At 48.0% G+C, this 17,161-nt stretch overlaps 2 protein-coding genes across 2 annotated transcripts; one reads left to right on the top strand and one right to left on the bottom strand.

The window, feature by feature from the left end:
• Positions 1-6,488: 6,488 nt before the first annotated feature.
• DDX49 (DEAD-box helicase 49) lies at positions 6,489-11,811 on the bottom strand. Its single transcript, XM_042887321.1, has 13 exons — positions 11,653-11,811; positions 11,456-11,579; positions 11,293-11,378; positions 10,978-11,099; positions 10,683-10,870; positions 10,406-10,546; positions 9,762-9,837; positions 9,566-9,642; positions 8,976-9,073; positions 8,539-8,613; positions 7,907-7,995; positions 7,443-7,514; positions 6,489-7,147 (listed from the first exon to the last, which is right to left on the bottom strand). The coding sequence occupies exons 1-13, from the start codon at positions 11,765-11,767 to the stop codon at positions 6,971-6,973; spliced, it is 1,440 nt and encodes a 479-aa protein (XP_042743255.1). The 5' UTR covers positions 11,768-11,811; the 3' UTR covers positions 6,489-6,970.
• Positions 11,812-11,961: 150 nt separating this feature from the next.
• COPE (COPI coat complex subunit epsilon) lies at positions 11,962-16,698 on the top strand. Its single transcript, XM_042887343.1, has 10 exons — positions 11,962-12,121; positions 12,367-12,429; positions 12,551-12,651; positions 12,829-12,981; positions 13,436-13,489; positions 13,783-13,864; positions 14,850-15,005; positions 15,253-15,321; positions 15,759-15,833; positions 16,340-16,698. Exons 1-10 carry the CDS (start codon positions 11,996-11,998, stop codon positions 16,385-16,387), a joined length of 927 nt encoding a protein of 308 aa, XP_042743277.1. The 5' UTR covers positions 11,962-11,995; the 3' UTR covers positions 16,388-16,698.
• The last annotated feature ends 463 nt before the right edge of the window (positions 16,699-17,161 follow it).

Raw genomic sequence — 17,161 nt, 5'->3', positions numbered from 1 at the left:
GTTCTGCCCGTGCTCTGCATCTGTGGCTCTGTTGTTCTGCTCATTGATCAGGGCTGACCTGGCCAGCACCACACCTGGGTGAGTCAGCTCTGCTCAGGGAGGCTGCTCCCAAGAGCCAAGGGGAAGGACAGAGAGTCAAGCTGCTGCATGACTGAGTGGGAGAGAGGCAGATGCAGCTGCAGCACGGTGCTTCAGAGAGTACCTGCTGTCTGCTGCTTTCCCCCAGGACCTGCCTTGACCAGGGTCAGGCAGCAGTGCAGGGTGAGAACTGGCTCTTAGGTTATTAAGTCTCTTCTAGTCCTATATGTATTTCATGCCCTCAAGCTGAAGCCTGCCATACTCAGTGCTGTCTGCCTCTTGAAACTTGGAGCTGCCCAGCTGCCAGCTCCATGACAGGATGCAGGACGTGCATCCCTGCACACAGCATACCTTGAGGCCAGCAGCACTCTGCATGCATTTGCTGTGCCCTGCTTTTTCTTGTAGTCACATTCTCTGTGCTTCCTTGCACTTCCATTGTCAAGAACCAGGAACAGAGGTCATTTTACTTTAGACACTTCCCCACGGGTACTAGATGCAATTCTCTTCCTTGCCAGAATAATCTGAATAGTGGCTTTTTTATGAGATCTGTCCTGTGCTCAGCATTTGTTAAAAGTCTTTTACAGAGGCATTGCAGGGCAGTGTGATGGATGGTTCTGGGAGGCACTTTCCTTTGCAGTCTTCCCTCTTCTAAACTAATGAAAACCCATTCATCACCATCTATTTCCACAAATGCCCTAAATCTGCAGTTAGCGATGAGGCAGGTCTACTGGAGATAAAATAGCAGCAAAGCACTAATTCCATCTGCCCCATTCTAATGAGTGTTTAAAAAGGAGTCCCATAGTGTTCCAGAACAACAGCCCTCTAACATGTCCCCACCATGCCCTTCCCAGCCCTCATTTGTTCCCCATTTATGCTTCTCTTGCTTCAAAAGAAGAGAATCTTGTGTTACAAAAGCCAGTTTTGAATGGCAAGACTGCAGTTTGTTTGCTTCTGTCTCACAGTAACAATTACTGTCAGGAACTAAATAACAGTTGCTTCCTTGCTGGAGGAAAAATGCTACTGATTGCAGGTACCTTGAGAGACCTAATTCTTTTAGCAAATGAGGTTCTTAATTATTTATGGAAAACCTAGGCAGAACGTTAATAAAGAGAACATGGGGAAAATGGTTCACATGAGACGAAGATGCAAACAAAAAATGTTGCAGCCATACTCTCCTGGCACAAGGTTCTGAGGAGTACAGCAGTGAGTCTGATCTGCTCTGAATGTGGACCTGAGACGAGGCCCTTCTGGCCAGCTCTGCAAGAGGAAACGAAGCTTTGCTGTTACAGGACGTGCCAATAATAGAGCCTCAGAAAAAAGGATGTCTAATGCAAACTCCATCTGACAGATGCTGGCCTCCCAGGCTGAATGGGAATGCAAGTTCAGTGCAGACCGAGAGCAGGCCTGGCAGTCAGGATGCCAGACCACCACCAGCTCTCTCTGCAACCTCCCTTGTCTTTCCAGGCTTTCATTCCTCCTCCATAAAGTAATCAACCTTCCCACAGGGCTGTTGGACCTCAATTACTGGCATCTACAAGGTGCCTGAGAAGCCAAGGGAAGGAAAGGCCAGCGCAGGGTGGGCTGGTTAATACCTTAAGTCTGTGAGTGATTATGAAGGAGGTAAGGTCTTTCCAAAATAATGCCATACAGCCCCCTTGATGATGTGTGATGTGGCTTTAGGTAATCTCACAGCAAAGCTCTTAACATACTGACTTCCATACCTGTATTTTTGTAAGAGCACACTGAAGCAAATTCTTGCTGGAGGGGAAGCAGCTGGGCACTTTGTCTTAAATTGCCAAAGGATCAGACATGGGGGAGTTGGTGATCAAATAGCACCAAAATAGGTGAGCTAACCCTTTTGAGCTCCCTGCATCTGGGCTGGGATACAGAAATCAGATGGTCTGTTACTTGGAGGGGAGGTTATTTTTAGTTCAGAGATTCTCTGTTTACACTTGACAGCACAGGCAAGCATCCTCTGTGAGTGCAACCCCCACCCCTGCCACATGCAGGCACTGGAAGACAATTTGTGTGCACCAGAGAAGGCACGGCAATTAAATGTGTGTTTTGGAAGATGTCCATGAGCACATAATAAAGCCCCAAACTCTAGTGAGCTTCACAGTCTCCTTTCCCAGAGTAATTTATAATTATTATCGTTATTAGATTGTGGTGTGTAAAGGCAGTCTGTGCTCCAAGGGAAAAGAACATGAGCTACAGCGCTAATCATCTCTGCCTCCTCCATCAGCTTCCCACCACCCTACCAAGAAAGCAGCAGCTGGAGTCATTCTGGAAATGAGATACAGTAAGAACAACACTCCAGACAATAGATGTGTCAGCTCTAGCAACAGGTAATCTAAAGGAGCAACGTTTTCACATTTCGGTCAGTTCACAACTGATTCAGTGCTCACAGCCTCTCAGCTCCCCAGCTAAGCACAAGCCTGGGGAGTGAGAATCAAAGAAACCAAATTCAATTTCCTCAGATGCTGCTGTCAACTTCAGCTGTAGGGAGCTACTGGGTGGAAGGGAATGGGAGGCTGGTATCAGTTTTGTCCCCGGGGTGTGGAGCGAATGGCTCTGCAGCACTGTTCCTAGAGCCACTTTTCTTATAGGTCACTGGGATTTGCATGGGCTGCCACAAATGTGAATTTTCACCCCTTTCTTAAGTACCCCACCTTGCAGATTTATTTTTTTTGTAATACCTGTGTGCCCCAGAATGATCAGAGCAGTCCTTCTGCCTCACTACTCTCTTTATGCTGTTACAGGCATATTTTTCCCAAGTGCTGGTAGAACAGCAAGTGAGAGAGGATGCTGTCTTAGGCTCTGCCTTATGTTTCCAGCAGTAGCAAGCTAACAGGGTTTCAAATCCTGTCAGACAACAGACAGAAGAAGGCACATGTGAGAAAAGTAATTTCCCTGTAGCTTTACTGGTTGGAGATACTAAAGTCCTGACCTTGTTATGGGCAGATGAAAGCACTGAGTCTACAAATTGTTGGCATTGATGCCACCTCTCATGTGGTCTATTATGTCTAAAAGCAGTACAGCTTATGATGTTTGGGCCTGGGAGTGCAAGAGTGACACTGGGAAGTTCAGTATCCTACAACAGGAATCTATGCTTACCCTCAGTAGGTAGTGAGGGAGGGTTTGGAATTTCAGTGAAGAAACTGCAAAGGTCTGTCTAGCAGAAGAGCCCTAGAATGGAGAGGATGCCAAAACTGTGATGGAATGTTGCAGGGATACAGGATCAGACCTGCCCTGCGACTAAAGGGAAAGTGCCAAGGCTTGATGCACTGACCCAGGATGATCCTGCTGGCAGCACCAGGCAGCTGGGGCCTGCCTGCTGCACGAGCAAAGGCTCAGGCACAGGGCAGCCCTGCTCCCTCACTGTCTCCATGTTTTCTTAAACTAAATCTTTAATATCCAGCTACCCAGCCAAGAGGCCTTGTGCTGTGTTTCCCTCTGAACAAGGACCGGAGCCAGCAGCGTGTCCAGAGCACAGAAACTGCCATCTACTGGCTAACCTGGCAGGGCTCCCCCGGGAGAAGGCTGTTTCTGGTAGGAAAGCTTGTTAAGCAGCTTTTTTAAAGGCTTTTAAAACAGCTGAGCTTGTGTTCACAAAGAACATCCAAAGGTAAAGCAGCAGCTGACAGCGTACGCTGAACCAGCGAGATGTCAGGACAGCTCAGAGAACCCACGTGAAAATGCAGCTGCATTAAATGCTCATGGAGATGGTGCACCAAGTGCAGCCCCTAAAAGGCATGAGGTGGTTCAGCCCAGTGCAAGGGCAGCATGTCCTGCCTGAAGGAGAATCAGTAGTGCTGGGCAGAGCCTTGCAGCAGCAGGCTAATGCTGCCTCTGGGTGGCATATATCTTCTATCAGAAAGATGGGGGGTTTCTGGCCAGAGGGAAGTGTGTTGGCTGGCAGCTGGAAATGGCTGCACCTGCAGCCAGCAGCAGCAAAGCTGAAATGAACTCCAATGCAGCTCTGCTGTCTCAGCAGAGATAAATCTGAAGCCCAGCCCAAAGTCTCTTTAATTACAGTCTTTCCTTTGCCACAGCAGTCCAGAGCTTTCCTGCTCAATGCAGTATCTGTATGTGAAAGAAACGCCAGCTCCTGAAGGTGACTGCTGCATCCCCACACCTGTCTCCACATCCACATTTCCTTGTTTGGCAAAAATGCCATTGTGGAGCATCTACCAAATACTGTACATCTGACTTTGGGAGGATCCCTGCATTGCTGTTTAAAGGAGATGGCATTTCCCAGCTCCCTGCAAAACTTCTGGGAAGCACTCCTCACATACATCCTCCCCAAGGGAGGCAGATATTCCAGGAACAGAGAAATACTTCCTAAACCACTCACAAAACAGTCATTGTTGGCTATGGACCCATCAGCATATAGGCTGCACAGAACTGTCAGAACAAGGTAGGAGCTGGAGGTGTGCGTGCTTTTTACACCTGGGCAAGACAGGAGGAGAAGGCAGGATGGCAGAGGAGCAGGACTGTCCCACTGCACACACCTGGCACGGCCCACACCTCAGTGCCACGTTCAGCAGCCAAACGTGATCTGGGTGAGAGAAGGCAGAATCTGAGATGCTGAATCGAAAAGGGTTTCCATAGCAACTCAGCCAGGGAAACCCTCCCCGAGTTGGGGAGCTGTACACCGCAGCTGTGCTGAGACACAGCCATTCCACGGCCAATTCTTGCACAGCACTTGCAGGGAAGTGTAGCAAGTGCCTGCTTGGGAGAACAGGTGAGGGGATCTGTCTACAAAGGAGGGCAGAATTACAGCCAAGAAGCAATCTAGCCTGTTAGAGAAGCAGGTCATTATATATAAGACCCCGCTCCCGAGAGGGGGATCCCAAAGGCTTATGATGATGATTGGAAACCTCAGAACAAAATATCCTTGGAGGGCAGTAATGATAGCACATGCAGGAATGTCACTGTCACCCAATGTCCTTTAGCCCTGGGCAGACGTAAATTACAGTCTGGGAATTTAAGGCTTCTTTCTACATCCCAGTTGACATAGCAATCTCTTTTTCTACTTGGCCACTCCCAAGATTGACTGCAGCAAGAACATCTAGGCAGCACTACAGAGAGCTCTTACTGCCAGCACATCTTACCTTCACAGAGAAGGCTGCTCAAGAAAGACAACAGATATATTAAAAGGAATTTTGAATAAAGCTTTAAGACAAGAGCCTTGATCAAACTCCACATGTCACATTCTGCTGGAAGGAGATGAACAGAGAAACCCTCCACCAGGCTGAAGCAAAGAGACTTCAGATAGGTTAAGAAGGGTTTGCAAGAGGAGGAGGGGAGCAACTGACACTCAAAAGCAGTATCACCACCCTCTCCAGGAAGGCAAGAGCAGCCTGTCCCAGAGAGGATGTCTCTTTAATCTGCAGCTAATAGGCTTGCTCCACAAATTAGCATGCACGAAGCTGGAGCAGCATTTAGTATTCAGAAAGCATCAGTCTGATACAAACCTATTTGCTGCTGCTACTGCAGCAGCTGCCAGGAGTGACAGTGAGCTGTGATACAAGGCAGACTATTGAGTGCTTTTTCCTTCCTGGAGGGCACCCAAGGGGACAAAGCCAGTAATGCAGTTCAGGCATCTCCTAACTCGAGTACCACACCCATCTCATCCCACACCAGCCACAAGGCACACAGGTGGATGTGTACCTCTCAAGTCTGTCAGTGCTGTGCTCCTGCATGCAATGAATGCACCACGGGGCTCTGCTGTGCGTGGCTGTGGGAGTTTTCTTCAAGGAAATACCAGATTTCCTCTGCAAGACCTCACTGTGTGCAGCCTGCATTCAAGTCAGGCAAAAGCACCCTGGGGGTCTGCGTGCTCCCAGAAAAGGAGCTGGGCTCAGATTGCACAAAGGGACTGAGGACTTGAACACCTACAAGAAGCTCAGTACTCATCCAGCCTGTTGAAGTAAGGCTGATTTTTATCTCTAAACCATTTATCACAAAAGGTATTGCTCCCCTCCTGCAAGCTCCCACAACAACACTTGCACGTGTTGAAGGTCAGCTGTCCAATTGCTTGTTGCAGAACTATTTATTTGGATGCTGACCAGAGAAATTATTTTTGTAAGCCAGAGGATAGAAATTACAGTTCTTCAGTCTCAAATTAGAGGAAGTTCTGAACATTAAAGAAGGCACTAAAGGTAAAACCTGAACAGAGCTTTGAACTGATCATCTGCAGAAACAGGAGTCCTGGAAGCCCAGGTCACTGAGCGAGCTGCAGCTCTGCTATCCCCATGGAGCAGACAATCAGAGGCAAGAGTGCCACTTAAACATATAAAGCAGAATTATTACGAGGTTTCCCCAGGACCAGCCACACAATACAGCCTCTCCATGTGTTCTAGGAATTTTCCTCTCAGAAAAACCTGGACTATGGTACACACACAGGCTGAGCTCATCCTGTCAATTTATTTTTAGACTCTGGCTCAGGGGAGAATCTGTTGATATAAACAACTGTGAGTGGCAAGCACCAGCCCACGAAAGGGAAATTAAACTGACTGAATGAAGGGGAAGAGAGAGAGAGGATCTTTATTTCCCTTTGTATCACCAAGAATTCTGGTCTGGCCTCTCCTTTACCAGAGGAAGGAAACATACTCTTGAAAAGACTTTCTTTCAGGAGATTGACTGAGCCTGTCAGGAAGGCCCAAGCCAGCAGCAGTACGCAGAGAGGAAAAGAAATGGGGACAGTTCATCAAAGTGTCCCTTCTCCCCTCATCCACCTTTCCCACACTCTCCAACACTGGTTTCAGGTCAAAGTGTCCACATAAAAATTCTTGGATCCCAGTATTCCCAAAGCAGCAGCAACATCAGGGCAGTCCGAGCCAACCAGCAGAGCTCCCACACTTCCTCCATCAATGGGAGGCCAAGGATGTTATTTCTCTTCCTTAGCATGCAGTTTGTTCCGCCGCTCCATTTTCTTCTGCAGTTTCCTCTTCATCTGCAGTTGCTTTTTTTCCTGCAGTGTCTGCTGGACCTTCTCACGGAATTTATTGTTTTTCTTCTTGATCTTGGCCAGCTCTGCCTTCCTTTTTTCCTCCAGATCTGGATCCTGCAACGGCAAATGCCAGGACACTTAGTGATATGCACAGGACAGTGCCAGTTCCTTGCCTTTGCTAGATGCCCACTCTGCTTTCAAACCCACGGCTGAGAGGGTTGCTGAAGTCAGACACTGTTCCAACACATTTTTCAATACCAGTGTCCTTTAAGGTAAACTTCACCACCCCAAAGAGGAGGGGAGAGGCAGATGCATCACAGCAGTGAGGCAGGAACTGTCATTTCTTTTCCATGTCACGAGCATTATACCAGCTACCGATCAAAACTGTTTACGTAGCAGCAACTCTCACCTTTCCTTCAAGGATCATTTGTTTCCGCTTATTTATTTCCTTCTTCTCGTCAAAATCCATGTACTCCAGTTCCTGTCAAGGAAAAAATACAGCAGAGCAATCAGTATCCAAGCACTGAGTTGACACAGAGAAAAGCAGTCCTGCTTCACTCAGCAGAATCTCAGCAGTGTGGCACATTTGGTAGCTTGCAGTCCTTCCCCCAGCTACCAGCCTCCAGCCCCAACACTCAGCAGCACTAACTGCTCAAAGTGTGCAGTAATAGAACTTAGGGAAGCTAACTCAAACAAAACCCCCACTATGGCAAATATTGAAGTGCTTCCACTAGAAGAAGGAACAAAAACTCGGAATTATGTGCTTAAAAGAAAATTGCATATACAGAACCTGGTATTAGTCACCAGCAAATCTCTTGGCTGCCTAAGATTTCCTGTCCTCTGAACAAAGGAGCTTCATGTTTGCACACTTACTATTTCACACTCCCTCCTTGTAACATTCACATGGTTAAGGATGTCAAGCACCAGTTTCTCTTCCACAGAAAACTCCTGCAGCTTCAGTTCTAAATTAGGATGAGACATTTACACACGTGGCTGGTTATGAAATCCAGAGGCAGGTTCTCAACTAGTAAGTAACCTACATAGTTCCACTGACTACGAGTAGACTTGTTATCATAATCACTGATCACTGTCACTTCTGCAGGCCCACAACAAAGGATTACATCCTCCCTTCCGCAATTCCTGTAGTAAAATATGTTGCCTTTATTGGGCCTATTTCCTTTAACAAAGGATGAAATCTGTGCTCTTTTCATTCACCTCAGCATACACAGCAGCGAGGAAGTAAGAAAAAAAAGCTGTCTGCTTTAATAAAAAGGCTACAAAATATGTTTGACAGGCAGTTTCTCCTCCACTAGAAACAGCAAGAACAAAACTGATGGAGGTTCAAGAACTCCTATTCCTTTCTGATCTTTGGCTGCACGGGAAAGAGAAACCATTTTTACGCTGCTGTTCTGAACCACACATCCTGGTAGATAAAATCCAGGCTGCAAGTACCACAGACACAAAAACGATTCTACACCTTAGCAGTATTAATGTTCCCCACTTACTGATCTCCTCCTCGATAGCGTGCACAAGATGGATGTCATACTGTGTCACCATTGTAATAGAGATCCCGTTCCGACCTGCATGATGAAAACGCAGTGACACACGAATCCTGACAAGCAGAGGGAAAGGAGGCCTAAACCATGCCAAATTCCATCCATCTCCACAAGTCAACTTAGCACATTGTGGTGACAGGATGCTCTAAAGGGTCTTCATTTGCTCTGAGAAAGCAGTCAAGTATTGGTGCAGATCAGACACAAGATCAGCTGTCCTTGCAATCTTAAGGCACGATGCTGAGCCAGCAATCTGAGCAGACTTGGCATTGACTGAGAAGACTGTACTGCAGCTGCTGTGAAGGTTTCTCACACCCATTCAGGGCACTGAGATCCCAGTTTTAGCCAAGTGCAGCACTGCTGCAAGGGGTGCAGTTTGCCCCACTCACCTGCACGGGCTGTCCGGCCAACCCGGTGAATGTAGATTTTTGGCAGGCCTGGAGTGTTGTGGTTGATGACAACTTGCACAGTAGGAATGTCCAAGCCTCTGCAATGCAGGGAGAGAGAACAGAAGCTGATAAACTTAAATATAAAATCTAAGTTCCTGATCTTTGCTTTGTCCAGGAGCCTAATATTCTCATAAACAGAGTGTTTATTAATAAGCTGCAGCTGTTCTAGGACAAGTTCTCATATCATGCAACTCTCCAACAATCACAGAAGGGGAGAACCTGCCATACATGTCACCTGATATTCTCTCCTGGACCAAGAGAACAAACTAAGCTCTGTAGAAATCACTCTCCTGCTAGAATACGCACACCTGAGGCAGTACAACAAGACAGGATCATAACTGCATTGCCTACAAACAGGCTCCAAAACACAGCTTAGAGATATTCTGTAATGGTAAATGAACAATCCTGTCCCACCTCCACGGGCAGAGTTTAAAGCTCTCTTGTTAAACTCACCCTAATCTCTACAGTAATTCTGATGCTTTAAAAGCAGGGTCAAGGCCTTTGCAACAGAGACTGCAGTTTCCTCTTACCTGGCAGCAACATCTGTAGCAATAAGAATCTTAAAGATGCTGGATTTGAACTTTGCTAAAGCTGCAAATCGTTGCCGCTGGAAAAGGAGAATCCTGGATTAGGGATGTTGTGACCCACAGCAGCTGACACAGGGAGCTGTTTGGCTCAGGGATCCAGCTAGCAGCACCCACCTCCCACACTTGTCCCATCACTCACCTGTTTCATCATGGAATGCAGAGCTACAGAAGGAAAACTGAACTTTCTAAGCATCATATTCAAGATTTGACATTCCCTTGAAAGGAAAAAAAACACAATTAAAAAAATCAAAATACACCAGGCAAACAGAAAGCTGACCGATCAAGACAGAGCTGGGATTCCTCTGGAAGCCCTCACAGTACACCTAGCACAGTGTGCTTAGTTACTGAAGCACCATGACAGAGCAGGGAATGGGACACCCACACCTCACTCGCTCACCCCTGAGAGGGTGACTGGATTCCCACTTGCACCCAGGGGAATGTCACCAGCACCACGTCTCAGTCCCCAGCAATGTGAGCAACCTGAAGGAACGAACAGCACAGGACAGCAGACTCTTCCCCACCATTTTCCAGTATCCATCAGCAAAAGGAAAGGTGGCTGCAGGGAAGTAAAAGTAGCTTGACCTTCCAGCGTGCTACATTTCTGAGTGGCCCTGCAGTCCCAGGCTGCTCAAAAAAAGGTGCTCTTCTACCAAATTGCAGTACAGATTGAGAAAGCAAACATCAGCATAGCTTAAGAGCAGTACAGTAGGAATTTGGAATCTGAATTAGAATCACAAAAGCACCTCTACAGTAAATGCCATCACTAGGAAAAATTCCACTAACTTGCAGGTTTTGGTAAAAATAATGATAGACCAGTCTTCATGCTCATCCTGGAAGGTCTGGATTAAATGGACAAGGTATGCATCCTTAACTGCTTCGGGTACAAGCAAGTAACGCTGGTCCAGTTCATCTACTGTCCGCACCCTGTTGGGAAGGGACAATAAAGCACTAAAATCCACAGCTTTGGCAAGAGAAAATGGAACACAAGAGATGTAAGAGAGTAAGGAGAGAACAGAGAAAAAGCAGGATCCCACGTGTGGCAGAGCAGAGACGCACGTACTCGGATGCAGCCTCCCAGAAGAAAGGTCTGTTCATGGCCAGGCTCTTCAGCTCATTCAGCGTATCGGTCAGCGTGGCGCTGAACAGCAGCGTCTGCCTGCGTGCTGGAACAGCCTCCAGAATCACCTCCAGGTCTGCCGTGAAGTCAGCACAGCCCTGCTCCAACAACCGGTCAGCTTCATCCAACACCTCGACACAGCCACAAATAGACGAGATCATCTGCAAGTGTTCTTACAAAACCAAAAGCCTTAAAAAGCAGGGAAGAATATTTTAAAAGAGTGAAAAATCTGCCCTACCAAGAATTTGAGCTTTTTAAGGCTGAAAGTGTTGGAACTGCGAAGATGATCTGCCAGCCTGCCAGGCGTCGCGATGACAACGTGGGGTTTGCGGGAGAGCTCCAGGGCCTGTGCCACCATGTCTGCAGTGAGAAACATGCAGCCATGTTACAGGAGATTGAACCCTATAAGCATACAGTGTGTGTGGCTGGAAAACATCGCTCTGGCTTCCACCAGCCTCGAAGAGGAACACCATGGACACAGCAGCACGGAGAAGCACACTGGCCATTCTGCTCGTCCCCAGCCTGCCCATGTTGGTGTCTCAGTGCCACTCACCCAGGCCGCCCACCACCACGCAGTCCTTCAGGCCCAGCGGCTTCCCCAGCACACGGAACTGCTCGGCGATCTGGTAGGCCAGCTCCCTGCAGGGAGGGTAGGGCTAAGTGGGGGAAGTGGGGACACCGGACGTCAGGCAGGGGACTCCGGGGCTGCTCCATACCTGGTGGGCGTTAGCACCAGGCAGAAAATGCCATAGGGATCTTCGGAGAGCACCTGCAACACCGGCAGCACGAAAGCTGCCGTCTTCCCGCTACCCGTCTTGGCGCAGCCGAGGCAGTCGCGGCCTAAGTGGGAGCGGGGAGGGAATGAAGAACGTGAACGACGCGGAACAGCGGGGGACCAAGGGACCGCACTCACCCTGCAGTATTGGCGGGATGCAGGAGGCCTGCACGGGCGTAGGCCGGCTCAGCCCCATCTGCCGCGCCTGCTCCACCAGCCACGGAGCCAATCCCAGCTCCCGGAACGCAGCCATGCCGCTGCTCACTCAACCCCAGTCACTTCCGGCCGCTTTCGCTCTCTCATTGGCTGCCTGCTGCTGGCCCCGTCCAGCCCGCCTTGTCCGGCAGCTGCTTCCGGCGCCGTGGTGACGTCACATCCTCCTCGCGTGGCTATTGGCTGCGGCTGATATCTCCATGGAGACGTCAGCTCCCGGCAGCCCTCGGGGCTCAGCCGCTTCCGGAGACGTGTCTGGAACGGGGAAATGGCGGCCGGGGCGGGCGCGGGTCCCGCCGGGCAGGGCGGCGAAGCGGATGAGCTTTTTGACGTGAAGAACAGCTTCTATATCGGGGCTTACCAGACCGCCATCAACGAGGCGCAGCGGATCAAGGTAGGGGCGGCTCGGAGGGGGCCCAGGATGTGCCTCGGCCCGGGGTCGGTGCCTCTCCGTGGGGCTGCCCCCTCTCATCCGCACCGGGTGCTGGCGGCGCGGACTCCCCGAGCGCCCTTCGGCCTCGCCCCTCACGGCTCGGGCTGTTTTCGAAAGGGAGATTTCGTGTGTGTCCTGGCTGCCTCCTGTTGGGTTTTGATGGACGGGTGTTGAGAAGAGTTCTTGTTTCTTGTCCTCTTTTTCAGCCGTCCAGCCCTGAGAAGGAAGCAGAGAGGGACGTTTTCTTGTTCAGAGCCTACATTGCCCAGGTGAGTCTGCAGAGGCTAGGTTTGCGGAGTAATCTGACTGCGGGCCTGAAGTTGGGCAGGTTGTGAATCTGAGCACAGTTACACAACTGGGTGATAATTCTAGGTTTTCTTTCTTCAATAGAGAAAATACGGTGTGGTACTGGATGAAATTAAAGCCAATGCCAGTCCTGAGCTCCAAGCAGTGCGGATGTTTGCAGAATATCTTTCAAATGAGAGTCAAAGGTAAGCCTGATAATAAACTGGAAATCAAACTTTGTCTGACAGGGAACGTGTTTCTATGTGGGAGGTTTGTAGAAGCGTGGTTTTATTATGTGTGGCTGTAGTTTTACCACAAAAAGGTAGATTTTCTGATGGCAAGGCATTTGAAACATTTCTGTATTCTCACCCACACTGTTACAGAGATGCGATTGTTGCTGATTTGGACAAAAAAATGGCAAAAAGTGTTGATGTGGCCAATACCACTTTCTTGCTGATGGCTGCTTCGATCTATTTCCATGACAAAAATCCTGATGCAGCTCTACGTACTCTACATCAAGGGGAGAGTTTGGAATGGTAAGTGTAACTTGATCTGGCATCTCTGAGGAGTGTGTTAGCAAAGTCTCTTACCTAGGGAGAGTGGTAATAGAAATGTCCGAGGTTTGGCTTGTCTCAGAAGAGCCTTGAAACCATTGGGAGACTGTTTAGAGGTTTGCCTTTGAAGTAGTGAGTGATACGGTGCACAGCCTACAATGTCGAATCTATTGCTCCCTTGTGAAACTTAAGAATCTGGTTCATTGATCTGTGTGTATTCAGAATTGCTGAAGTGAGTACTATGGCTGTACAGCAGGAGAGCAGCTGGAAGCATGCTGCCCTGCTCTGAGCCCTGCTGTGAGCACTGCCAGCTTTGTTGGCTGCCTCGTGCCTTGGCCCTGGCATGGTAGTGCATCCTTTTACACAGCAGGCTCCTAACAGAGCACAAGGAATGATAAAACATGCCATCACTAGAGTTGATTTGCTTTTGTTGCAGCATGGCAATGATGATCCAGATCCTTCTAAAGCTTGACAGACTTGATCTGGCTCGGTGAGTAAGTTTGTCTGTGTCTGTTGTTTCTGAATAGTGAGCATAAAGTGCTTTGAATCTCTGGGCCTGGGTTTCTTCCTTCCCTTACAGAAGTAAAACAGGGAGCTCTTTCACAGCTTGTCTTGGTAAAACATGAAGAGGTAATTATGCCTCATGAGCAGTTTGATCTGACTGTTTTGCTACTGAGGTGGAAGAGCTTGACAAAGAAAACTACAGCTTTCTGTTTGTGTCTTAGGGAACTGTGAGACAGGCCTTGTGTTCCTTTTATGCAACTCCCACTTTTGCATCTGCAGCAAGGAGCTTAAGAAGATGCAGGAGCAAGATGAAGATGCGACCCTCACTCAGCTGGCTACTGCCTGGGTGAACCTGGCTATAGTGAGTATCCCTGGCCTACAGCATCTGAGAAACAGCACTTAGACAAAACTCTGTGCCTTCTTTGTGATCCCTGTTGTCACATCATGCTTTCAGAAAAGCATGCAGGTTTTTGTTGTTGTTGTTTCAAAGCAAATCCCACGTGTAACAGGACGGTGCTACCTAAACTCAGTGTAATAAAATGCTCTTAATCAGCCCTCCCATTCAAGGAAATCTGTCTCTGCAGAGATAGAAATCGGCCTTTTGCCCAGTTACCAAATCTCACTAAACCTTTTGGTGCCTGCAACTGGTTTTGAAACTGTATTGTAATCAAGAGTTTCAAACAGTCAGCCAACAACATACGGCTGGTAGCCTGGATGTCAGGTGTTTGAAACCAAACAGTCTCCTGAAATTCAGTAAATTCCGAGGTATGCATGCAGTAACCTCTTACAGTACTATTAAGAGTGTTTTAGTGTTCATTTTGTCTTGTTATTAAATTCTTGTACATCTCTGTGCCCCTACAAAAGCATGAGGCTGAGTTTTCGTTCAGATCCCATTTTTCCCTAGGGAAACTCTCACTCTCTGGTCAGTGCAAGCTGCTGCATCTAGAAGCTCTCTGAAGCTGGGACATTTTGAAAAGCCAGGTGCCTGTACCTGGGTTTAATTATGAAATCTCATTTCATGATCTTTTATTGTTGTTATGATGTTCTTCCAGACATGAAATCAGTGTTCTGAAGTGGTTCTTTTGAAATGGTTTTTTTTCTCTTTGAATGAGAACCTTGATCTTTTGATCATTTAAGTGCTTCTTAGTATTGAACGTTTTTGTGTTTCTTTCATCTGTAGTCTTACAGTGATCTCCCATGTTAGAGGAGATCACGTGAATGACAGCAGCTCATCTCATTTTATAACCCTTCACATGAACTTCGTGGCCCCTTTCTTTAATCACAGAAAGAACACACAGCCTTCTTGACAATGCACAGTGAAACTGCATGCCTGTGTCCTTTTGCAGGGTGGTGAGAAGTTGCAAGATGCCTATTACATCTTCCAAGAGATGGCAGACAAATGCTCCTCCACTCTGCTCCTGCTTAACGGGCAGGCAGCCTGCTACATGGCTCAGGGCAAGTGGGATGACGCAGAGGGAGCACTGCAGGAGGCACTGGACAAGGTACTTGCTGGTTTCAGGCAGATTAGCCTGAATCTGAATATCTCTTACACACAGCAGACAGAACAGCAAGGAACTTCACCACTGTGCTTCGTGAAAATGTCCCTAAGAGTGGTTTGCTGTTAACAACTGCCTTTTCTTCTACTTTGCCTGTTCAGTAAAGTGAGCTGTGGGCTGGTCAGTTCGCTGCCAGTTGTTACGCTTGGCCTTGGTAGGGGTAAGTCACCAAGAAGTGACTTTTTGTTTCCAGGACAGCAGCCATCCTGAGACCTTGATCAACTTCGTTGTCCTGTCACAGCACCTGGGCAAACCACCAGAGGTGAGGCTTGTTTTATGGTACTCGAGAAGCAGCTCAGCCTGGGGACAGGCTGTGTGCTCCTGCTGTGGGTGAGAACTTCAGCAACCCTGTGTTCTCATCGGGATTAGAGTGAACAAAACAAAATAGTTGTGGAGTTCTGGGGCATGGGGGAAATTCAGTATTCAATAAAGTCTGGGAACGCAGCTGTTGTAGACAGTGGTTTGTGCTTAGGGGAGAGCCTGGGTGGAGGAAGAAATCTCCAAGTTCTGAGCTTGGTTTTCTCTGTTTGTTGACTCTGCTATGGAAGGTCTTGCTGCTTTTAAATGGGGCTGCTATCTTTCAGAGTGCTGAAGAACTCTTTGCTCATTGAGAACAAAGTCATAGAAGTATTGTTTTAAACTTTCTGGCTTTTCTTCGTGTTCTTTCAGTATTTAAATTTCCCTTTTTCCTCCCATCAGGTTACAAACCGTTATTTGTCACAGCTGAAGGATGCACATAAGAATCATCCGTTCATAAAGGAGTATCAGGCAAAGGTACTGGCTATTTTCCAATACGAAACTGAGTTTGTAATGACTTACACCAGCAAGATGGGGCGGGGGGATGACTTGCTGTGAGCATGACTACAGTTCTAAACAGGCAGATCCATTTCTTTCTCCAGCGTCTCACCACTGCCAGCAAATTTTCTGGCCCTTGTGAGATGTGTTGGGAAATACCCAACATCCAGGTTGAGTGTATTTGTGCCAAGTATATGAACCAAACGTAACTGAATGTGGGGTACATCTGGAAAGAAATGCTTTGAGGTCCATCTAACCCAGATTACAAACTTGTTTGTTAGCGTGGGACGCTGTGCTTAAATGGGGGAAATCTTCTGGATGAGAGAGAATTCAGGGGACGGGCAGAGGGAGGTAATGGAGAAAGGAGAATGAAACAAATGGAAATGATTGAGAACAGACCCAGGCAGTTTGCTTTTTAGAGTTCATTTTGCCTTGGTGAAGTGCTGCAGGGTTTGAAATGTGTTTGTTTTGTTTCTGATTTGAAGGAGAATGACTTTGAGCGACTGGCCATGCAGTATGCCCCCAGCGCCTGAGGAGGAGCGGGGCAGCAGATCTGCTCTGTGGTACCTGGGAAGCGGGGTTGGTTCCTCAGAACCCTTCTGGTAACATGGAGAAATGCCCTTTGCAAGTGGGTCTGGCTTAACTCAGCGTGGCAGGGTCTGCAATCCAGGAAACCGTTGCTGAGTTTGTATATAATGTGTAGCTGCTCCAACCTGGGAGCCAAAAAGCCTCTTCTGGCTTCTGGGGTTTTCAACTCTGTTTAAAACACAGCGCGAATCAAGTTTGCAACACTGTACCTTAAACATTCCTAATAAAGCCTTTTCTGGCTCTGTGTGCCCCTTAATTTACACCCTGAAACTCCAGTAATTCCGTTGTGGGACTGAGCCCTGTTGTGCTGAGGGTGGAATGAATCCCTATGGGAAGAGCATGAAGGCTGACTTCAAGTCTCAGATTTCAGTGCAGTGGTGAATCCCGAAGTTATGGCTGTTCTTTTGGTTTGGTGGTGGCTCCTTTTAGGTTAACATCCTCTGGAAGAAGGATGCACAGCTGTAGGGGTTACTGCTGGTGAGAGGGAAAGCTTCCCCAGAATAGAAATAATCCAATCGTAACGGGCTCAGCCCTGGTCTTAAGTTGATAAATGCAGCATCTCGTGTCCTGCAGCCAGGAAAGCATTGGGTTTTTCTTTAACAAAGTGCATCCTGCAGTACTGGGGAAGTGTTTGTCCCCAGCTGTTCCTGAGAACGTGGTGGTTGGTGCACCTGATGTAATGGGACGTGAGGAACAGAGCACTGTGTGGTTTTATGCCT

The sequence above is a fragment of the Lagopus leucura genome, unplaced genomic scaffold (assembly GCF_019238085.1).
Source record: "Lagopus leucura isolate 7727_CA_CO unplaced genomic scaffold, USGS_WTPT01 Super-Scaffold_100081, whole genome shotgun sequence".
Lineage (NCBI taxonomy): Eukaryota > Metazoa > Chordata > Aves > Galliformes > Phasianidae > Lagopus > Lagopus leucura.
Note: the sequence above shows the minus strand (reverse complement) of the source record. Positions and strands in the feature narration are given on the sequence as shown.